The following is a 24,347-nucleotide window of genomic DNA, read 5'->3' on the forward strand; positions in this document are numbered from 1 at the left end:
TTAATCATGCTTAATGAAATATGTTTAATGAAAACTAAAAAATCAAAGCTCATTGATTTATCAGCCAAGCCATACCCATTAAATTAATAAATAAAATACCCACATTTAGCAAAATGACACATCATATTAATACTTTTAAATACATATTATTAACAGATAAAGCTTTAAAAAACTAAATATTAAACACAAATATCTTTGAAACTTTTTTTAAAATTTGTATTGACTATAAAAAACTATCATTTGTTAAACAAATTTGTTTTTATTATTTTAAATAAATATTTAAAAATAAAATATTTTTTTATTTTTATATTTAAAATGTGTTCATGTTTGAATTTGATTAAACAAATTGAGTGCCATGAAAAAATTAAATATATGGATATATTATAAAAATAATAAATAAAATATTTTAAAGTTATTTTAGTTATAAGTAAATTACCTAGGTAAAAATATATTATATAGTATATAATATAGATGGTATTATATAAATGAGAGGATTTATAATGTCAGGGACATAATAGACTTTTCAAGTAAAAGTATTATAAAATCTGGCCAAGGTGACTTTTGTGATAAATAGAGCAAAGTATAATAATGTTTGCTTAACAAAAGAAAGAACGGTGACTTTTGGGTAATGAACACAAAGTTGAATGATTTTTACGTAACAAAAAGAAGAAAAATGACTTTTACATAATGAACACAAAGTTGAATGACTACCAATAAAATTTACTCCAGTATATGGGGTGGGCCTATATTTGCTTCAACTTCTTGTTCAGGGCGGTTCAAACACCTAAGAGGCCTAAAGTCAAATTTTATTTGGAGGCCTTAAATTTAAAAAATAAAAAAATCTTTTTTTTTTCAAAAAATCTATTCTTTTAATTTTTTGAGATGCAAAGTAAATAATTTTGTTATTATCAATTTTTTTCTAATAATTCTTTTTTGAATGGTATATAGCGTACTCATTTAATCTTTCTTGAGAATTGTATCTTACCAACTAGAAGCACGGGCCCAACATAAGAGACAACAACAACTTTTTTTTTTCTTTTCTCAGTGTTATTTCTCTTCTTAGACTTTGCCTGCATAAGCACTAACGTAAAATAATATGATCTCATGTATTTATTCTATTCACTGAAGCATTATAAATTATAACACTTGCTACATCAAATTGAAAGAAAATTAAAGCTGTCAACAAAAAGTTACAAACAATCACCATCTCTGCATGTAAACATCAGATATGAAATATCTTATACTCTTATAAGTAAAGAATCGCATTCAATGAATCTTCTACCACTTCAAAGATTGTTAAGCATGGATTGCTAGTAATGGTTCCTCTGGCTATAGGAGTTGAATGTACACTTCCCTTGATAAGGAATATATCATATCAGAGACATTTTTCATATATTTCTTTATTTACTGAATCAGATACAGTGAATGTGATAGTCCTTTCTCCTTCACATGCACATCCTTTCAGCACAAACTCTGCTTGAACGAAATTTTTTGCATTATTTGGGTATGTGTTAGATTTTGGTGCAATTTTAAAAAAGAAATTACCTTTACATAGTTCAAGACACGAACAGAGGGGCTCAACAGGATATTCCCAAGACAATTAAGCTAGCATTGTGAAAGTCTCCTCCTTCAGAACTTTTTATCACATACATATAATCAGCTGCCATCAAATGGAATCTAAGATTTCCTAACTAATATCCACATACTCAACGCACTGAGATCATATCAACAAAACAAAAGAATAGAGCTGATGAATCACCATATAATTAAAAAGAATTAGAATGTTGAGACTTTGTTGTGGTGAGTAATTTCCCCTAAAATGAGTAAAATTCTAAGACTCATTCAAAGATATTGAGTTGTTGACATTAAATGTAATTTACCTGTAAATAACCGACTGCGGGGCCAAAGCCGTATGGACCTAGCTGCGACCTACAAGAGCAAGACAAAGACTGTGATCAAAACATATGTTTTCTTCATTCCATGTGGAGGATTTGAACGGTAACAATCTTAATCAACCCTTCTATGAGAAAAGAAAAACTTAAAATGGGAACAAAAGTTCGGCAAAAAAAAAGATAAAGGAAAAATGAAAACACAAGATATAAAGATGAATACAACTTCAGGGACAGCGTGCAAGGACTATGATGACAGAAACTCTTTTTGCTATCATGAAGTTCATTAGAATCCATTATACAACCTTTTTCCATGAATAGAAAGACAAAGGTAGGTAATGAATTGGTGATTCTAGTTAGCTTTACAAACTGCTATTGTTTCATGAATAGAAAGACAAAGGTAAGTTGTGGAAAGTATTCCATATGTTGGTTTGTTTAACCTTCCCATTTGAAAACGCAACGATACCATTTAAGTTGTGTTTTTCTTGCAATTAAACAAAAAGTTTAGCCTTTACTTCTCTAAATTTAATTTGATGAACAATGATTGTAGTCTTGCAATATGCACCAAAAGATCAACAAAAGATGACATGAAACATCCTTCAGAATTATATATCACATAATATATATGTTGTTGTCCAGTAAATTCTTCAAACATCTTGTCTGCATTAAAGTTCTTTGTTCTATTTATTCAGGATAGTACCTTAGCATGACCAGTGTTGTAGTTGTATGTGAATGTATGCAGAAAATTTATGTAAAACTATTTGAACAAAGAGTCGCATCATGTACAGAATCAACCAAGAATAGAACGGAACATGTAAAAAAGAAGAGATGTATTCCAACTTTGCAGTTCTATGCCATTAGGTTACCAATTGATGACAATAGAGTGTTGCACTCTTGCAGCGAATATATCAATCAATAACCTGTAACCTGTTTGTTTCAGAGATAGATATTTTTGTTTTTTGGCATTTCAATATATTGCGCATAAAGAAAAATATAGCCATAAGCTTGAACCTAAATTCCAAAAAACGTGAGTTTCAAAATCTAAACTAAAAAACTTAATTCCAGTATATGAAAGCAAAAATCCATACGAACTACTAACTGTTAAAGTTACAAACTCATCAACAAAGATATCATGAGAATAATGCAAATTCAAAAATATAGGCAAGGTTTTCCCAATGGAGATTTTATCGAGCACTTTATGGGCATCACTAATCTTACAAGAGGATTTTGAAAGAGGTATGTACGAAAACATACAAAAACTTAGAGACTAGTGTATGTGTAAATCAATAAAATTATTATATGCATGTTAAAAATGCAACAATAACTTTCCAATGAACAGAGAAGTAGCCAATTAGCAATAACTCAGCGATTAAAAAAAGGAAACTGAAGAAAAAATTACCCGGACTGATTCATCTTAAATCCACAATATCAGTGTAATACCGTCGAGATGAATATCATTGTCAAGATCTGAGAACAAAAAAAACGGTCTTGGAGATGGGAAAAAAGCGTAGGAGTTGAATGAGGAAGCAGGCGTAGACCCAGAGATGAACTTGAGTTTCCATTTGAACCCTGTGACAAGATGTCACTTAGACACAAAAAACAAACGGGCTTTTATAAGTCAAGCGCGTGTATATGAGCGCTGCTAACGTGTAATAGCCGACTAATTAGTTTCTTCCATGTGAAATAATTGTCCACGTAAGATTCATGTGTACCGGGTAAATCCAAGTCAAACATATCAGGTTCAAGATTAAACTGCACAACCCATATAATTACTTTTAATCTTTACAGCCCTCAGTAAAAAAAAACTAACCTCACGCCCGTCTCCGTCTATCCTCTTCCCCTTCCAAAATCGATTGCTCCATTAGAGAGATTATGGAATCATCTACTAATTGTCATAAAAGATTGAAGCTAACAACCTGAAATTCGTCCAAATTTCACTCTCGTCTTCGTTTATCATCTGCAATTTTTTATCTGAAGAAATTGTGAAGTCGATTATTTTGGGTGGCCTTCAGCATTGTAGATATAAAAATAGGTGTTTTGGAATTGTAGATATAAAAATAGGTTTTTTCATTTCTTTTCTTCGAATCTCGCTGACTACACTCAGGTGTTGATTTTCTTTGTTCACTTTAGGTTAAAATCATGTCAGTGGACGAATACATTGTTGTCCGCTTTCACCATAGTAAAATATTTACCGAATCTTCAGGTGCCAAATATGTCACTAATATAGAGATAAATCAATTTTCTATTGACAAAGACCATTTCTCCCTGTTTGAACTTCAATATTACACAAGGGGGTTGGGTTATGTAACTGTTGGTTTTTTTTTATGTCTTTAACCCTAATTCAAAAGAATTTATCTTGGTGGAAAATGATGAACAACTATATAATATTGCTTGTTACTGTAAGGAGGGTATTTTAGACTTGTACATTTCACATGTTGTTGAGATAATTCCTGATAGTGTGGTCCCAATTGGATATTTATGTGGGCCAGAGATTGTTGAAGAAAGTAGCAATACAATAAATAATTCATTTAGGGCAACAGTAGAAGATGGTCCAGACAGTATAAATAGACCACAACCTGTTGAAGAGCCTCCACTTGAAGAATTTGAGACTGTTATTGGTGGGGAAGGGGTTACTGCTGGTGAGAAAGATTTTTCTGGTAATGTAGAAGAGGAAGTTGCTAGTGTAGAGAATCTGAATGATGGAGAAGGAGCTGATGAAGAAGAAATTATTTCAGAGGTAGCTAGTAATGAGTCATATCTTGATGAAATTCCTGACGAGGATGATAGTGAAGTTGATAAAAAGGCTAGGACCTTAAGAAATGAGAGGAGAACCAAAAAGAATGCTACCAGAAGGAAGAAACAACCTGAAACTGCTAGTGTGCCTGTAGGAGAAGTTGGAATTGATAGAGGTTTTGAAGATACCGAATTTAACAAAAAAGGAAAATATGTTGGCAGATTAGGAGGTGATGAGGAGTTCATTGACAGTTCTGATGCTGGCAGTGATGATACTAATGAAGAGGTAGAGGTGGATTTTCAGCCTGGTCTTGACCTTCCCAATAGAAAAAAGAGCATAAAGGTTAGATATGACACTAACTGTAAAGTGGCAATTTTTGAGTTCGGCGTGATATTTAAAAATATTGGAGAATTTAGGAAGGCAGTGGTTGATTATGCAATAGAGTATAAAGTTCAGTTAAAGCTTAACCCAAATGAGAAGGATAGGGTAAGGGTGAAGTGTAAATCAAAAAAATGCAAGTGGGAGTTGTCTGCTTCAATTGATAGAGATTCTGGTGACTTTATGATAAAAAAATATCATCTTGTTCATAAATGTCAACCAATGAACACCAACAAGATGTGTAATTCAAAATACATTGCCAATAAATTCAAGCAAGAACTTACTGCTGCTCTTATGAGAATCTAGAAAATTCAAGAACTAGTTAGAGAGATGTTGGAATTGTATATTGGCAAAACAATAGCATATAGATCCAAACAGATTGTTTTGGAAAAGTTTATGGGGGATTGGAAGTTGGAGTATGACAGATTGTGTGATTATGCTGATAATATTAAGGAAACCAATCCTGCCAGCTCCTGTTTTGTGAAAATTGACAGAGAATCTGAGCCTGGTAAGAACCTATTTCAGTACTTCTATGTCTGTTTTGATGCACTGAAGAAAGGTTGGTTAGAAGGATGTAAACATCATTGGTTTAGATGGTTGTTTCCTAAAGGGAAGTTGCAAGGGTGAATTACTGGTGGTTGTGGGAAGAAATAGGAACCAACAGATGTTTCCTATTGCTTGGGTTATTGTACACCATGAAACTAAACAGTCATGGAGTTGGTTCCTCGGTCACTTGATAGAATATTTGCAACTAGGTGAAGGTCATGGCTTAACAGTAATGTCAGATATGCAAAAAGTAAATAATTTATTTCTCTTTGTTAGTTGTTAGTATTCTATATTCTAGTTTAATTTCTAATGTTGTATATATTATTTTGCAGGGGCTTTTGGTATCAGTTAAGGAGTTATTACCTATGGCATAACAAAGAATGTGTGCAAGGCACATATGGTTAACTGGTCTAAGAAATGGAAGGGAGAAGAAATGAGGAAACAATTCTGGAGGGTTGCAAAAGCCATCTATCTGTTTAAGTACAACAATGAAGTTGCAAACATGAGGAAACTTGGCTCTACTATAACGCAATATCAATTACACAAATTAGGATCCCTACCATCCCAAGTACAGCAGCAAGTCAGCAATGAACAAAAGTAAAGCAATAGTTCCCAACACTAACTACATTAACTAGCCTAAATTACAAATGATTTTCCCAGAAACTTGGCTCAGTCCATTACTATGTTCCTCCATTTTTTTGCTCGATCTCTTTCTTGATCAAATGCCTTCACTCTATTCAACAAACCCCCTATAACTCTATTCGCTTGCTCAGGAAACTCGTCCTCAAACCATCTAAAATATTTACATCCCCTATTGTCCTTCAAAAAATAAAAAAATCAACTGATATAAATTAATGACAAATAAAATCGTATAAAGAATTTTTTGTGGAATACACTTACTTTGCCAATTTTGCGTACAAAGTACCTTCTTCCTGGGTTAGTAGCACTCCATGAAATTTTCAGTTCACACGGACGACAACATCGACACCAATCAACACTTTCAGTATTTTGGGACATTATTCGAATAGAAATTAAGAGAAGTAGCAGGAAAGGTTACGTCAAAAATTCGACTAAGGAGGATGGAGCTCTTTCAAATTGAAAAACAAAAGCTCCGATTTTCACTTCTTGATGAAGAATTTAGCTCAGTTGAAATGGAGAGAAATTAGGGCTTGAGAGAAGATAACAATGGAGAAAGGGGTTAAAATAAGGAAAATAACGTGAGGTTTGATTTATTACCGTTTGAATAGTCCATGTCAGCTTTTTTTATAGCCCTCACGCGCTAAACATCTGTGATTCCCACGCAATGTGGCCCGTGTGTTTTTTGTATCTAAGTGACACAGGACAAGTTTAATGGTCTGCCGATGTATTCTGCCATTAACTTTTGAAGAACACGTGTTCTCAGAAGCAATACACGTGGTTTAATGACCAAAGAGAGAGGCCCACGTTAATGGTACAATCCACATTACTATTTGTACAACTATATAATGCAATGTTCAATTCGTACACCCTTGTTCATTTATATATAGTAGTAATATAAGCATTTGAAAAAAAATCAAGTCTTTTTATTTGTTTTAATATGTCAATTAAAAAACTTCTTTTTGTTGAGGTAATATTATAGAAACTGGTAATATTATTTTATAAAAAATATAAGCATTTGAAAAAAAATTAAATCTTTTTATTTGATTGAATATGTCGATTAAAGTATTATTTTTTACTTGTACTATTTTTCCTAATATTTTTTAATTTAAAAAATAAGTCTAAACCATCAATATTGAAGTTACTATTATATCTTAAGGAATATTCAAAGTTAATGCAGTAATTTTTGATATCAAATTTTTACCACTAAACTTTTGAACAGTTGAACTTTTAAATTGTTGGAGAAAGAAAGTAAGAAAGAGATAAGTATATAATCTTATGAGAGAAAGATTGTGACTTGAATAAATAATGAAGAGAGTGTAAAAATTTACAACAATTCATACAAAACTATCTTTTCTTTTGTGTGAATAACATTACTTTTCTACTAAAAATACTCAATAAAAGCAAGTGCCTTAATTACTTGTTTCACCGGCACTGTTGTTGTTACAAATTTACTACCACTCTCCTCCCTCCAAAAATCTCTAACAATGGCGCTTCACATTCTAACATTCACCGCCGCAGCAGTTCCATTTCCCTCCAAAATATTTAATCATTCAATCCAACCCAAAATCCCTCTCCAGTTTCACTTCTCAACGAGGCATGCACTTGTCAGTTCAACACAGCCTCAGAAATATGTCTATCCTGACCCAATCCCTGAATTTGCTGTTGCTGTAATTAACTTATTCTTGCATCATTCACTATTTATGTAACTTAAAATTTAACCCTTTAACTAGAAAAATAATACTACTCATTACTGTAATACAATTCGTGGTTTGTTTGTGGGATAGTTTATTGAAGGAAAATTTGTTTGAAAGATATGAGCCCCAATAGAGTAGTAATTAGTTTGAAATTTAATACTTAGTAGTTTTTTTGATGGGTTTAAGTTATGCATCAGTATAGTTTCACCTATTACAGAAGATTGCTTTCCATTTTCTTAAGGTTACCAATATTGTATAGAGAATTACTTCCAGTTACCTTTTACTAAATGACTTGATGGAATAAATTTTTACGTGCACAGAACTTAATTATATATAGTTTTTATTTGTTAATATTGATTGACATCTTTAATTGGGATCCCCTATGTGCCTTTAAACAATAGCATATTCATTAACGCACCTAACTAGTTTGGAATTGAGTTTTAATTTGTCACTATTTAATGTTGATTGATTTATTTAGCTGCGAAATGTAGGAGACACAGAAGTTCAAGGCTGAGCTATTGAAGAAACTGTCCAAAGAAAAGGAGACATTTGGGGACGAGCTTGATGATGTTGTTAGTGTTTGTGCTGAGGTAAGGCTTTCTAGTGGCACTTCTCAGTGTTAGGAAGAATTTCTTTTTCTATATGGTGGTAATAGAATGAGATTTGGTTAAAGTTTAGGAATTGGACATCTCGTGATATGTAGCTTGGTTTATTTTTGATACTTCTCGTATGTTAGGTCTAATTCATGTTACTTTGGCTGGACTATTTCTAATTGAATACTTATAATACATGTGTAGTGTTCGGTCGGACGTTTGATTAATTAACATCTCTTTTTGATTGATCTCCTCATTTCTGTAATTTTTTTTTTATGAAAATGTTTTCTGGTTCGCTTTTTAATGCGCGTATAATGGTAAAAGATTATATTCTTGTGCTTGGTAAATGAGAAGGCATGTATGCTGAACCTTTCTTGAATATGTAAAGATGGATTCCTGTCCTTGCTTTATGTTCCAACATTTGGATTACCATACTAATTGATGAAGAGATCGCAATGTTGCAGCATAGAACTGTTCTATTCACTAATGTGTAAATTCTTAGTTTATTAAATGTCACAACTGAATTTCATAGTGTTGCTCTAGTGGATTTTCATTTAATTCTGGTTTTAGGCTTTCTACTGAATCATGGTTGCTTATGTTCCAAGATATCTGCTTCGTTCCTCTAGTTGTTCATAGTTTCATGTTTCTTCCCTTAGTACAGGATGAAGAAAAGAGCATAAGAAACTGATGAACAAGGAACATGAAATCGTCTAATTGCATTAAAAATTGCCTAAACTTAAAAGTCATTAAAATAAAATGCAATAAACTGGAAGTGATTGCTTGGAAGATCTATCCGTAGTTTTACTATAATTGTTGACAGATATCGGAGCTTATAGCATAGGAAGGAACAATTTTATTAGTTTTGGTTCACATATTAGAAAATAACTGTAGTTTAAAAAGTTCTGCTCGGAATTGAATGGGATTTAGCGTTGAGAGTTCGTCTTTTGCAGTTATAGTCTTTAGAGGATCATGAAGCTCTCTTCCAATTGATCCTGCAACAGTGAGGTTCATAGCGGTTTTCGTGGATCTTTTGAAGATTAAAAACCAGAATTTGTGTACCTCCAGTCCAGCATATAGTCCTCGTTTCATAAAAGTTTGGGTTCCATTGATGCTATGGCCTATGTGGAGAGCTTAAGAGTAATTACCACAGACATAGTATTAGCTGGCTGATTCTGAAAACTTCTCTAGTGGTCCATAAGGATAGATTTTAATCAACATTGAAACAATTCTCTGGCAGTATAAATCATTCCATCTAACTTAAAAACCTCGAGGATACGTTACAAGAACATACGGAGTAAGCAGTTGTAGCATTTTCCTTTCCCAAATATTAATCTCAGGAATTTGTAAACTCTTTTGCTGCCTCTAACTACGTTAAGAATACTTACTTTTATCTGGTTTTCACTTGTTAGTTTTTAAGGATGAGATGACTTTACTCCACCAGATATGATTAGGTGTAACTGACTTAGTTTGGATTTTCTTTTGCCTCTTACTTTTCTTTGTTTGAAGTTTGAACCCATAGAATTTCAAGATTAAGATGTTTCAATTAATGAAGATGAGACTTATAAAAGAAATAGTGCCAATTGGGTAATTGACATTAGAAGGAAAGAAAATTCAATATTCTCAACATAATTTGAGCTTTTTTTTCTAATAGTTTGTCTTTGGTAGCAATAAATTGACATGCTGAGAATCTGTCTCAGTATTGAATGTTCTACTTAAATGTGCTGACTTTGATTGGATCTGGAGAAGAGTTTCTTGAAATAGCCTGCCCTTTTTCATTTTAATATTCTGCCCTTGATCTGTGAAAATTGTGTAAATTTGAAAGCTGGTTGATTTTACTTTCTATAGTTGAAGCTATAGTCCTCTTGAGCAAATAATATTTGGGGGTGTTAACGGCTTTTAGTTAGATTGAGTGAATCCATTCCTTTGTCTGAAATTTCCAGAAAATTTCAGACTATCATAAATATTTGCTTGTCATCTTCCAACTTAAAAAAGGGAGCCTTGGCGTAACTTGTAAAGTTGCTGCCGTGTGACTATGAGGTCACGGGTTCTAGCCGTGGAAACAGCCTCTTGTAGAAATATAGGGTAAGGTTGTGTACAATAGACCCTTGTGGTCCGACCCTTCTCCGGACCCCGCATAGGGGGAGTTTAGTTCATCGGGCTACCCTTTTATTTTCTTTTATCTTCCAACTTCAAGGTGGGTTGCTCTGATGGTAAACACCCTCCACTTCCAACCAAGAGGTTGTGAGTTCGAGTCACCCCAAGATCAAGGTGGAGAGTTCTTGGAGGGAAGGATGCCGAGGGTCTATTGGAAACAGCCTCTCTACCCCAGGGTAAGGGTAAGGTCTGCGTACACACTACCCTCCTCAGACCCCACTAGGAAGATTATACTGGGTTGTTATTATCTTCCAACTTCAGTTTAACAACCTGGAATGAATAACCACACAAAACACTACCACACCCATTATGGTCTTTTCTAGTGAAATAATTGTACTAACTGACATACTTAGCTAGCACACAATTGTTGATCCAAAGGTCATTTAGTGTACTACAGATTGGAGTATGTTCAATTTAAAATCATGTTCATTTCTACTGACAATCTGACTTGTTTCTGACCTGGAAATAGTACAATGATTGATATTTGAAAGAAATATCTGGTACTTGTTACTATAGTAATACAGCAGCCCTGGCTGGACAGTTTATATCAAGCTGTACTTGACCTTTTGTGCCACCAACACTGGCATTTTCTAGAATAAACATTTATTATATGATGCTTTTTACTTTCATGAGTATTAAAAGATTATACAGTTGGTTTGCTATTCTTTAGCTTTAAAGTACCTTCTTTTGTATTAATCAGATTTTTAATGAATTCTTGCACAAAGAATATGGAGGACCCGGGACACTACTGGTGGAGCCTTTTACTGATATGATGGTAGCTCTCAAGGAGAGGAAACTTCCAGGAGCGGCATTGGCTGCGCGAGCATCATTATTGTGGGCTCAAAATTATGTTGATCAGGATTGGAAGACCTTGGAACTCAAAACAACTAAGACAATGAAAACGGTCATTTTTCCTGCATACGTCGGTCAATAATCATGGCTAATCTTTAGAGTTGCTGTGCTAGTAAAAGATTGGAGTAGTAGGTATCTAGTATCTGGTGGAATAGTCGAGGTGTACGAAAGTTGAACCGAACACCATCGATATAAAATTAAAAAAAAGAAAAAAAGAAGAGGGAAAATAGTCATGGCTAATCTTGAATCTAGCTTCTGCTCAAAGAAAAGAACAATGCTAGAATTCTGGAGAATAGGTATTTCCATTATAGGATGTTCTTTCTATCAAGTGGAGTTAGTTTCCATTCTATTCTATACAAAAACATTATTGCTCAACATCCCTCATGAACTAGAGTTGTGAATGACAATGACAACTTCTGTGAGTTCCTTATTGCCTATCTTTTACAAGTCCCATTGCCGGTGATCGGATTGCTACTGGACTCAGAAATACTTTGTAAAGTCGGACGCCATGATTTGGACCTTGCAGCAGCAGCTAAGTTTGTCATTCCAGGCCTTTGCCTTTGTCCTTCATGTCTCATAGCCTGCAAATGATCAATTTTATGTAATTAGTTAACCTGAATATCATTATATATTAGTCTCTTTCATGTTTGCAACTCTGCTATTGGTTATTGATTCTTGGAATATTTCTTTTTCGTTTAGTTTTTGATCCCATCCTTATAGAGCATTATCTTGAGCAAAAGGCATATAAAGTTTGTATAGGTGTTTAATTGGCCATGCATTTAAGAACTTCCTCTTTTCCTGTCTACCTTTTTCTAACTAGTTGATGAGACTAGCTTAAATAGAACACAACAGATATAGAGGATTCATATAGTCGGTTTCAACCATGTTATTAGGGATAAAGGCATAGTTGTTGTAGTACCCTTTTCCTTTCTGTGACTTGTTCTGTTTCTAGGTGGATAGTAGTAAATTTTAAGAAAGAACAAGACAAAAATAAAATCTACATGTGATTGGTTCAAAATAATTACTCCTACCTTGTTCTTATCTGATTCAGATTTCCCAGCTTCAAGTTCACAACTTGACCTCTGATTTTCTTGCAACTCTGGTTGGTTCTTCTTCATCTTTGCATGTTTCTTTGCTCTCAATACCTTCATCACCTCTGTAAAACCATGAAACGCCACAAGCTTTTATTAACATCAAGAAAAGATCTAATTAACAAAAGAGTAAAAGTTGTGAACTTGAATAAAGAAGTAGATACATACATACCTTGAGTTGTGACAAGTCTATAAGCTCTACCAAGAACTAAAGTATCCGTTGGCCGGAGAAGCTTAACACGGGTGAAACGAACAGTTTTATCGTCGGAATTGTCATCAGAGGAGGAGATAGGAAGAGGAATAATGAGAGAAACATAATGACCAGGGTTCATTTTCATAACCTCACTAGCAGTCATAGGCCAATACATCCTATCTATTTTTCCATTAGGATGTTGTATTACTAGTGCAGCTGCATCTACAGCCTGACAATTCCCCATTTTTGTTTTCTTTTTTTTTCTAATACAATGATCTTTCTTTGACTCCTCCTCCACAGAAGAAGAAGAAGAAGAAGATGAGAGAAAAGAAGAAGGGATAAGAAGGGAAGGAGGAAGGAAAGAAGGACATGAAATAGACAAGAGCCTCTTTCCAAGCAGTAGTACTCTAGTACCCAACCCCCTCTTTGTGTATGGTAAAATAGGTCTCACTCAAGCTAGCACAGCAGTCCCCTCCTCTCTCCATCTATTCCTAACTAATTTATATAGTTATATATACATCAAACAACAACAACAACCCAATATATTCCACTAGTGGGGTCTAGGAAGAGTAGTATGTATGCAGACCTTACCCCTACCATGAGTAGAGATGCTGTTTCCGATAGACCCTCGGCTCCCTCCCTCCAAGAACTTTCCACCTTGATTTTGGGATGACTCGAACTCACAATATGCCATCTAAAAAGATAATTTTAAAAAGTTTTAAGTTATATGCATGGATAGTGACGAAGCAAATGGTCTTTTTCATGTTACTAAATCATGATTGCTATAAGCTATTAATTGTTATTGCTTTTAAGTGATCTTAATTACCACTAACAAGTGTTTGAGACGTACGTGATTCCTTCCCGCTAGAGATTTCGGGTTCGAGTCATGAAAATAGAGACCTCCTATTTAATTAGCCATACGGAAGGCGAATCTGATTAGTTGGGACAGTAGGTTTTAGAAACTGAATTGTTAAACTAAAAAGAAAAAAGTAACCTTCATTTATCAATTAATTGTGCCTTAATTTTAAACGAGTTAGGACTAGTTATATTATTCCTCTTTGTATTTTGAAGATTCATCAGATTATTTTTACATTGGTGGTCAACCTACATAACCATCCTCCTTTATGAGTTTCATAATCATTTCTGCTTTATATTCATATGAGCAGAGTTAATTTTTAAGTAACTCAATCGTTTCTTTACATTATCTGTGCCAAATATAATTACTATACTTTCTTTTATTTACGTGTCACATTAATTTTAAGCACGGGTATTTTATACCTCTTCGAAATCCTCGTAATCCATGTGAAACTTTTGCTAGGTAATCTTTTTATGAATTATAGAAACTCAAATTACATTATATTAAACCTCAAAGGAAAAAATAAATAATACTCCAATGGTAAGATTAAGAAAACGAATCAAATTGACGTCATCAACAGTAGCTGCCGGCAGAGTCCTAGAATACAGGTAAGGTTGCCACGTGGTTCAACGGCGAGGGGCCGGGATCTTGGACGGCCATGCTCGGCGGTGTCGACGGGGTCAAGATTTGAATTTCTTTTAAGAAGGGACAAATTTTCCATCATCAACCAAAAATTAAAAACAAATAAATAAATAGATAGTAACATGAATAATAATGATATTTATGGGTCAATGCCTAGATATCAATGAAAAATAATTGAGAAAAACAAATCAAGGCGTGTATCTGAGATTCTATTGTCGCCCCATCTAGCTTCTACTACTACTTACCCCTATTTCCTTTGGACTACCTAAACTCCTTTGGTTACATTCCCAAACAATTGACCTTTTTATTCTTGGACAATTTTTTTTTATGTTTCCAACCTGATTTTCATTATTTGCATCGGGTTCGGATTAATCTGGATTTGTATTGCATAACTCGTTAAAAAGGAATCGCTCCTATGACATTTTTTATTTTAGGGCTCGAACTTGGACCTCAATAGTATTCATCTCATCACAACCCTTATTGATTTGGACTATATATTTGGCACTAAAATTATTCCCAGCAGTGATTCTACTTGTCATAGAAAATTATACTTTGAAATGTTATTATCGATAAAAGAAAATTATACTTTGAAATGTTATTATAGATAAAATTATACGTGTATAGTGTCACATTCTTTCATTTTTGTCCAACTTTAAAACATTTTAAAATAATTTTGTTCGGTGTTCCACGTCTCATTAAGTAAGATATGAACCGAGTCAAAATTTGGTTTCAGATAACTAGTGGGATCATTACATTCATGCACTCAAAAGTTTTAATTTTCTCATGACGTTGAAAAAATCTTATTAATTTTTTCTAAACCATTTGTAACGGTTTTCGTCCCCTGAGCATAAATCTTTTAAAATAAAAATATCAATTATGGAGTGAAATGTCCTATACCCATGCCCCTTACATTCGTTGTAAGAATAAAAAAAAAATCATTTCATTTTTTCCCCATAAAAGCTAGACTAGTCAAAGATGAATTTTCTTCTTTATACACATGTTACGAGTACAAAAAAGATATTAATTGCAAAAGAGAGAAAGAGAGAGAGAGATAGAGTAGAATAAAGAGGCGCACAAAGTTGAGCAAATTCTTGATTAGAATGTAATTTTCTTTCACATAATTAACCGAAAATAAAAATTAAAACTTGTGTGATATTATACAAGTTAGATCCGGATATCACCATTAATGTTTACCCGTAAAAGGTACATTTGAATTTGTACATCGTTGACAAGTAAATTAATTTGATCCCAAAATGATAAGTAAATTAAACAAGAATGTAAGACTTAACGTTGAAATCGAGATAATACAGTAAAAAGTTTGATTCAGGGAGCAAAACTTCCGGAGGCAGTAGTAACAATATTAATAAGCAAGAAGATGAAATATTATTGAGCTTTTGAACAAAGTATAGTATCGGCTTGTCAGAAAATTCGTGTCCTTTACCATGGTTGTTGAGCCTCTATTTATAACTACACCTAGGGAACAAGGTCCTAGGATCAAGCTCTTCTTAAATAACAATTATGAGGGTCATTAAAGAATATGTAACGGTAGGCAGTGAATGCCATATTCTCTGTAACGGACTATATACGTAATGCTATAGAATATTCTCCATTAAATGCTTCCGGGTGGCAGGCATTTATTTCGCCTTCATGAACTGTCACGACCCAAAATTCCCACCTTCGGGACCGTGATGGCGTCTAACATTTCACTTGCTAGGAAAGCCAACGTTAAAATAATTTAAATCATTTTTAATAATTTATTTTAATTAAATAATAATGAACCAACAAATGGAATAATATTTGAATTTAAATGTGCAAACCAAAAATAATACGATATCTAAATACCATCCCAGAACTGGAGTCACAAGTGCATGGACTTCTAGAATAATACAAACAAGGGTCTGAATAAAATAAAGCTGTCTCAAAGAAAGCACACAGCCAAGATAAAATAGAAGGGGACTTCATAGCTGCGAACGCTGTGCAGCTATACCTCAAGTCTCCTCTGATAGCTGAATCCGAGCAAAATCTACAGTACGCTGCTGGGACCAACTCCGGTATCTACACAAGAAGTGCAGAGTGTAGTATGAGTACAACCGACCCCATGTACTCTGTAGGTGCTGAGCCTAACCTCGACGAAGTAGTGACGAGGCTAAGGCATGTTGCTTACATTAACCTGTATGCAATAATAGTAATAATAATAATAATAATAACAGGTATAGAATTAAGACTGGTAAATCATATCAATAATTGAAGTCAATCCAACAGTCATAAACCTCCAATTAATTTTCGTTGCAGCGTGCAACCCGCTCTAACAATATAAACTTAGAATAATTCCGTTGCGGCGTGCAAGCCGATCCAACAATATAATCTTTCAATTTAATCCCGTTGCGGCGTGCAACCCATTTCAATAATATAAACTTTCAATAAATTCGTTGCGGCGTGCAACCCGCTCCAACAATATAAACTTTAAAATAAATCCGTTGCGGCGAGCAACCCGCTCCAACAATATAATTTAACAATTCTTAAATGTAAACATATTCCAATAAATATCACATTAAATAAAAAATTATTAGGCAACAAGGCATACAATGATTATGATTTATTTGGGAAACAAGTAATGACAAGTAACAATTAATTGTAGAAATCAGGGAAAAAATAGGCAATTTAATATTTAATGTGCTAAATGTCAAGTAGAAATTAAGACACATAATTCAAATAAACATGTAACAATTATAGCATGAATTCAAGACATAATATTGGACAAGGAATATGAGAGAAATAATTAATATAATAATTAATTCATGATTTAAAATAATTTATGATTATTAGATAAATATGCAAACAGTCAATTTGACGATATATAGGCACTCGTCACCTTGCCTATACGTCATTACACATTAAGTTTCACTTAACAAATAATCCAAGGGTTCTATTCCCTCAAGTCAAGTTTAACCACGACACTTACCTCGCTTCGCAACCAAATTCAAGACTCCAATAAACCTTTGTCTCGCGAATTAGTGTCTGAACGCCTCGAATCTAGTCACAATTAATTTGATTCAGTCAATACAAATTATAGGAATTAATTCCATATGAAAATATTAATTTTTTAACAAAATTCGAAATTACACTAAAAAATCGTTCGTGGGGCCCACGTCTCGGAACCCGACAAAAGTTATAAAACCTGAAAGACCATTCAACCACGAGTCTAACAACATAAATTTTACCAAATTCCGACATCATCTCGACCCTTAAATCTTCAAATTAAACAAAGAGGGTTCTCTAAATTTTCCAACTCAATTCACCAATTAAATGTTAAAAATAACTACGGATTCGGATAATTTGACCAATATTAAGTTAAGAACACTTACCCCGTTGCTTTCCTTGAAAATCTCCCAAAAATCGCCTCTTCCCGAGCTCCAACTTGTCAAAAATGGAAAATGGGACGAAGTCCCATTTTTAAAACCTAAACATTTTGTCGAGGTTTTTCCTCTTCGCGAACGCGACAGGACCCTCGCGTTCGCGAAGCACATTTTTGTGCTGCCCCATATTTCTTCTTTGCGAATGTGAGGGAAGTCTCACGAACGAGAGGGCAGTCTCACGAACGTGATGCTTTGCCAAGCTTGTCCTTCGCGAACGCGAAACCTTATCGCCTGGTACCCGGCCAGGCGTCGCCCTTCTACGCGAACGCGAACACTCTCACGCGTTCGCGATCAACACTGTCCATTACCCTTATCGAACGCGGTCCCCTCTTCATGAATGCGTTCCCCTCTTCATGAACGCGGAGAGTAAATTTCGCCTGCCTCCAGTTCCTCTTCACGAACGCGAGACCCCTCTCGCGAACGCGATGAAGGAAACCAGATACTGCACCAGAAAATTTCCAGCAAGGTTCCAAATCCAAAATTCATTCCATTAACCATCCGAAACTCACCCGAGGCCCCCGGAACCTCAACCAAATACACCAACAAGTCCTAAAATATCACACGAATTTAGTCGAAATCTCAAATCACATAAAACAACGCTAAAACCACGAATTATACCCCAATTCAAGCTTAAGAAACTTAAGAATTTTCAACTTCTACATTCGATGCTGAAACCTATCAAATCAAGTCCGATTGACCTCAAATTTTACACACAAGTCATAAATGATATAACGGACCTATTCAAAAATCCAGAATCGGATTCCGACCCCGATATCAAAAGTCAACTCCCCGATCAAACTTCCAAACTTAAATTTCTATTTTAGCCATTTCAAGCCTAATTTAACTACAGACTTTCAAGTAATTTTTTGGACACACTTCTAAGTTTAAAATCACTATATGGAGCTATTGGAATCATTAAAACACTGATTCGGGTCCGTTTGCTCAAAATATTGACCGAAGTCAATATAACTGAGTTTTAAAGCCCTATTTCACATTTTTATGAATTTTTCACATAAAAACTTTCTGAAAAAATAAACGGACTGCACACGCAAGTCGAGGAAATGATGAAAGGTGCTATTCGAGGTCTTAGAACAAAGAAATGAATATTAAATTTAAAGATGACATATTGGGTCATCACATTCTCCACCTCTAAAATAAACGTTCGTCTTCGAATAGAATTAGAAAATTACCTAATCTAGTGAAAATGTGTGGATATCTACTCCACATGTCTGACTCGGACTCCCAAGGTAGCTACCTCAATCGACTGACCTCTCCATTGCACCCGAACTGAAGGATAACTCTTAGACCTCAATTGTCGGACATGCCGGGCTAGAATAGCTACCGACTCCTCCTCGTAAGTCAAATCTTTGTCCAATTGGACTGAGCTAAAATCTAACATATGGGACGGATCACCATGATATTTTCGGAGCATAGACACATGGAACATCGGATAAACTGCTGATAAACTAGGTGGTAGTGCAAGCCTGTAGGCTACTTCACCCACCCTTTCAAGAATTTCAAAGGGTCCGATATACCTAGGGCTCAACTTGCCCTTCTTTCCGAATCTCATTACACCTTTCATAGGTAAAACCCGGAGCAATACTCTTTCTCCTGCCATGAATGCAATGTCACAAACCTTACGGTCGGCATAACTCTTTTGCCTAGACTGAGTTGTGCGAAGTCGATCCTGAATAACCTTGACCTTAGGCATCATGTACCAAATCGGTACCCAACAACCGAGCCTCTCCCGGTTCAAACCAGCCAACTGGCGAACGGCATCGCCTCCCATATAATGCTTTATACGGAGCCATCTGAATGCTCGACTGGTAACTGTTATTATAAGCAAACTCCGCAAGTTGAAAGAACTAATCCCAAGAACCTCCAAAGTCTATAACACAAGCACGAAGAATATCTTCCAGTGTTGATCTATTTCACTTGTACTGAGTTTAACTGTTAAATCTGAAAGCATATCTACATTTTGCACCATTATTTATACTAGATTGTACCTGCAGAGCTCATCATTGCTTTCAGCCCAGAAGTTAGTCTTGTTACTTATTGAGTTACTTGTATTCATACTACACTCTGCACCTCGTGTGCAGATTTATGTGCTTTCGGATACGGAGATTGTTAGATTTCAGAGAACTATCAGTTGGAGACTATCAAGGTAGTTGTTTGGCGCCTGCTGACCTTGTCTCTCTTTCCTTCAGTTATTGTACTGTTCTATACTTTCAGACAGTGGTTTTTATCAAATTAGACATTGTATTCATATTAGATGCTCATGTACTCAGTGACACCGGGTTTTGGGAGTGTTAGATTTGAAATTGTGAGATTTCTTCCTCTGAATTTAATTATTTTGTTTTCAAATTTAAAAGATATGGTGGTTTATTGAGATATTCGGCTTGCCTAGTATTGAGATAGGCGCCATCACGACAGGTGAGATTTTGGGTCGTGACAAGTTGGTATCAGAACTTTAGGTGACATAGGTCTCACGAGTCATGAGCAGGTTTAGTAGAGTCTTGCGGATCGGTACGGAGACATCTGTACTTATTTTTGAGAGGCTACCGAACCCTTAGGAAAATTTCACTTTCTAATATTCTATCATGCGAAATTGATTCAGCTTGAAATATAACTCTTTGAATTCCTTCCACGCATTCGTATGCGCACATGAGCGCTCGGTATAAGTTGTGCATCGCCGGCTTGTGATTCTATGAACGAGGTTCAAGATGTGTATTCTGTGTTTTGGTGATGGGCCAGTCTGGAGGACTTGAGGCCAGGTTTAGACAGCAGCTTAGCCTCGGTAGCTTCAGTTGTAATCTGTGCATTTGGGCTCATATGTCCGGTAATGTCCTTACGAGTGGAATTTGTGGCTCGATGAGTGGTGGAATGGCTTTGTGATGAGTATGATGTGACCGCGGGATGTGTTAAGACAATTTGAATCTGACGAGAAGTGTTTCCTTGAAATGTAAAGGAAGGTCATTGGGTGCTTTATTTTCATTTGATGTGACGTACAATCTCGAGTGTGAATGTTTTGAAAGATTCTTCACGTTGTTAAATTTTTGGGGCAAATTAAATTCTCGTGTCTAGTTAATGAGTTTGGACTCAGAAAGATTAAGTGATTTCATAGTAATTGTGGCTGTGAAAAGGTATAACAAGATGCCAATTTGAGACTAAGTAGGTGGGTTATCTCCTGTGGAGTAATCTATGTAGGTGTGTTCCTTATGATGTGAATAGAGAGTTTCTTTTCTACCAGCGGGGTGTATGTGTTGAGACTTGAATTTGAATCTGGTTGAGAAAGTTGACTTGAGTGTTAAGAGAATGAATGCGAGATTAGCGGATGATTGCGGTAATTATGGTTGGTGTGTCTTGAGCTTGAGACACGGGTACACCATGAAGGCGAACAATCTCGCGGATGTAAATCTCCACTAAACGCTCTGAAAAATAGGTAACTGCCATTGGAATGAAATGTGCTGACTTGATCAACCTGTCTATAATGACCGATACTGCATCAAACTTCCTCTGAGTCCATGGAAGCCCAACAACAAAATCCATAGTGATACGCTTCTACTTCCACTCAGGAATTTCTAACTTCTGAAGCAAACCACCAGGTCTCTGATGCTCGTACTTGACTTTATGACAATTTAAACACTGAGCTACATATGCAACTATATCCTTCTTCATTCTCCTCCACCAATAATGTTGCCGCAAATCTTGATATATTTTGGCGGCACCCGGATGAATAGAATACCGAAAACTGTGGGCCTCTTCAAGAATTAATTTAGAAAGCCCATCCACATTAGGAACACATATACGACCCTATATCCGCAAAACTCCATCATCTCCCACAGCAACCTGTTTGGCACCACCGCACCGCACCGTGTCCTTAAGGATAAGCAAATGCGGATTGTCATACTGTCGCTCTCTGATACGCTCATACAAGGAAGACCGAGCGACTGTGCAAGCTAGAATCCGACTAGACTCTGAAACATCTAACCTCACAAACTGATTGGTCAACGTCTGAACATCTGCAGCTAATGGCCTCTAACCAACCAGAATATATGCAAGGCTGGCCATACTCACAGCCTTTCTACTCAAAGAATCGGCCACCACATTGACCTTTCTGAGGTGATACAAAATGGTGATATCATAGTCTTTCAACAGCCCCAACCATCTTCTCTGCCTCAAATTGAGATCTTTTTGTTTGAATAGATATTGTAGACTTTGTTGATCAGTGAATACCCCACACGAGACACCGTAAAGGTAATGCCTCCAAATCTTCAGCGCATGAACAATGGCTGCCAATTCTAAGTCATGAACAGGGTAGTTCCTCTCATAAACTTTCAACTGCTGTAATGCACATGCAATCACTCTGCTATCTTGCATTAATACTGCACCAAGCCCAATGCGAGATGTATCACAATATACCGTATAAGATCCTGAACCTGTGGGTAATACCAACACTGGTGTCGCAGTCAAAACAGTCTTGAGCTTATGAAAGCTCAACTCACACTCATCTGACCATCTGAATAGGGCGCCCTTCTGGGTCAATCTGGTCAGTGGGGATGCAATAGATAAAAACCCCTCCACAAACCGGCGATAATAACCTGCCAAACCCAGGAAACTCCGGATCTCTATAGCTGAAGTAGGTCTAGGCCAATTCTGAACTGCCTCAATCTTCTTAGGATCCACTTTTATGCCTTCTGCCAATACAACATGCCCTAAAAAGGCAACTACGTCTAACCAAAATTCATATTTTAAAAATTTGGCATATAACTGATTATTCTTCAAAGTCTGAAGCACAATCCGAAGATGTTGCTCTTGCTCCTCTCGACTGTTGGAGTAAATCAAGATATCATCAATGAATACAACCACAAAAGAATCCAAATACATCTTGAATACCTGGTTCATCAAATCCATAAATGTTGCTGTGGCGTTTGTTATCCTAAATGACATCACTAGGAATTCGTAATGCCCATATCGAGTCCAAAAAGCTGTCTTAGGGACATCGGATGCCTTAATGTTCAACTAATAGTAACCAGACTTCGATCTTTGAAAACACCTTGGCTCCCTGAAGCTGATCGAATAAGTCATCAATTCTTGGCAATAGATACTTGTTCTTGATAGTAGCATTGTTCAACTGCTGATAATCTATACACATCCGCATTGAACCATCTTTCTTCTTTACAAATAACACTGATGCACCCCAGGGCAAGACTCTAGGTCTAATGAATCCCTGGTCAAGAAAGTCTTGTAACTGTTCCTTTAGTTCCTTTAGTTCCGGCAGGGCCATACGGTATGGTGGAATAGAAATAGGCTGGGTGCCCGGAGCCAAATCAATACAGAAGTCAATATCTCTGTCGGGTGGCATCCCCGGCAAATCTGCAGAAAATACATCTGGAAACTCACGGACAACTGAGACTGAATCCATAGAAGGAACATCTGCACTAGGATCGCGAATATAAGCCAAATAAGCTAGACACCCCTTCTCGACCATACGACGAGCTTTCACGTAAGAGATAACCTTGCTGGTGGAATGGCCAGGAGTCCCTTTCCACTCTATTCGAGGTAACCCCGGCATGGCTAAGGTCACCATTTTGGCTTGACAGTCCAGTATAACATGATATGGTGACAGCCAATCCATTTCCAAGATAACATTAAAATCTACCATATCAAGAAGTAGAAGATCCACGCTAGTCTCAAGACTCCCAATAGTAACCACACATGAATGATAGACATGATCTACGATGATAGAATCTTCCACTGGCGTGGACACACACACAGAAGCACTCCAAGAATCATGAGGCACAACCAAATATGAAGCAAAATAGGAGGACACATAGGAATAAGTAGATCCTAGATCAAATAGAACTGAAGCATCTCTATGGAAAACTGGAACAATACCTGTGATTACGGCATTTGATGACTCGACCTTAGGCCTAGCTGGAAAAGCATAAAATCAGGGTTGGGCCCCACCACTCGGAGTTGTATCTCTAGGACGGCCCCTAACTGGCTGGCCTCCACCTCTAACAACCTGACCTCCACCTCTTGCTGTCTGATCCCTTCCCCTAGATGGCCGGGCAGGCAGTGGAGCAACTAGTGACGGTATGATGGCACGAGAATCCTGCTGAGATCTGTTGCTCGACAACCTAGGGAAATACCGCCTGATGTGACCAGTGTTCCCACACTCATAACACCCATCCTGATGTTGTGGCTGCTGAAGCTGAAGCTGACCCGAACGGGCAGGATAACCTCTATAGTGACTCTGGAGCGGTGGTGTACTGATAGGAGCTGAATGTGCACTAAATGCTGGCTGCCCAGAGTAAGGCATAATAGGACTGTGACTCCCTGAAGCATCGTGAGTTGCCTGAAGTGCTCAATAAAATGGCATGGGAGAATGAGTTGTGAGAACTACTCCCAGGTAAGTGCAGGCGAATCAGCTGGTCTAGTAAATACATAATCTCTCCACCACCTCTTGGCAGAACCAGTCATCTGAAATATAGTAAAATCGACTCTGTTGCTTTCAACTATTCCCATGTTCCGCCGCACCTCATGGCAGCAGTCGAGATAATCCTGTGGGTCCTCAGTAGGTATACCACTAAAGTGAACTGGAAAGATCTTAGTAAACTTGTCCAATCTCAATAAGGCCTTAGAAGACATGGCGGGCCTATCACCG

General features: G+C 36.2%; 2 protein-coding genes and 1 long non-coding RNA gene across 4 annotated transcripts; 1 reads left to right on the forward strand and 2 right to left on the reverse strand.

The window, feature by feature from the left end:
• Window positions 1-1,031: 1,031 nt before the first annotated feature.
• Window positions 1,032-3,480, reverse strand: LOC107780941 (uncharacterized). The gene is made up of 3 exons (XR_001646922.2): window positions 3,289-3,480; window positions 1,546-1,929; window positions 1,032-1,473 (listed from the first exon to the last, which is right to left on the reverse strand). It is a non-coding gene; the product is annotated as an uncharacterized LOC107780941 (long non-coding RNA).
• A 4,079-nt stretch (window positions 3,481-7,559) lies between these two features.
• On the forward strand, window positions 7,560-12,178 carry LOC107780943 (protein PLASTID REDOX INSENSITIVE 2, chloroplastic-like). 2 transcript variants are annotated; one of them, XM_016601567.2, is made up of 3 exons: window positions 7,560-7,853; window positions 8,381-8,470; window positions 11,328-11,696. In XM_016601567.2, exons 1-3 carry the CDS (start codon window positions 7,671-7,673, stop codon window positions 11,559-11,561), a joined length of 507 nt encoding a protein of 168 aa, XP_016457053.1. In that variant the 5' UTR covers window positions 7,560-7,670; the 3' UTR covers window positions 11,562-11,696. The 2 variants fall into 2 exon arrangements, with proteins under 2 accessions (XP_016457053.1, XP_016457052.1); XM_016601566.2 differs by having other exon boundaries at window positions 7,577-7,853; window positions 8,372-8,470; window positions 11,328-12,178.
• Window positions 11,763-13,239, reverse strand: LOC107780942 (uncharacterized). Its single transcript, XM_016601565.2, has 3 exons — window positions 12,743-13,239; window positions 12,511-12,635; window positions 11,763-12,060 (listed from the first exon to the last, which is right to left on the reverse strand). Exons 1-3 carry the CDS (start codon window positions 13,005-13,007, stop codon window positions 11,914-11,916), a joined length of 537 nt encoding a protein of 178 aa, XP_016457051.2. The 5' UTR covers window positions 13,008-13,239; the 3' UTR covers window positions 11,763-11,913.
• Between the last annotated feature and the right edge of the window lie 11,108 nt (window positions 13,240-24,347).

This window comes from Nicotiana tabacum, chromosome 24, assembly GCF_000715075.1.
Source record: "Nicotiana tabacum cultivar K326 chromosome 24, ASM71507v2, whole genome shotgun sequence".
NCBI lineage: Eukaryota > Viridiplantae > Streptophyta > Magnoliopsida > Solanales > Solanaceae > Nicotiana > Nicotiana tabacum.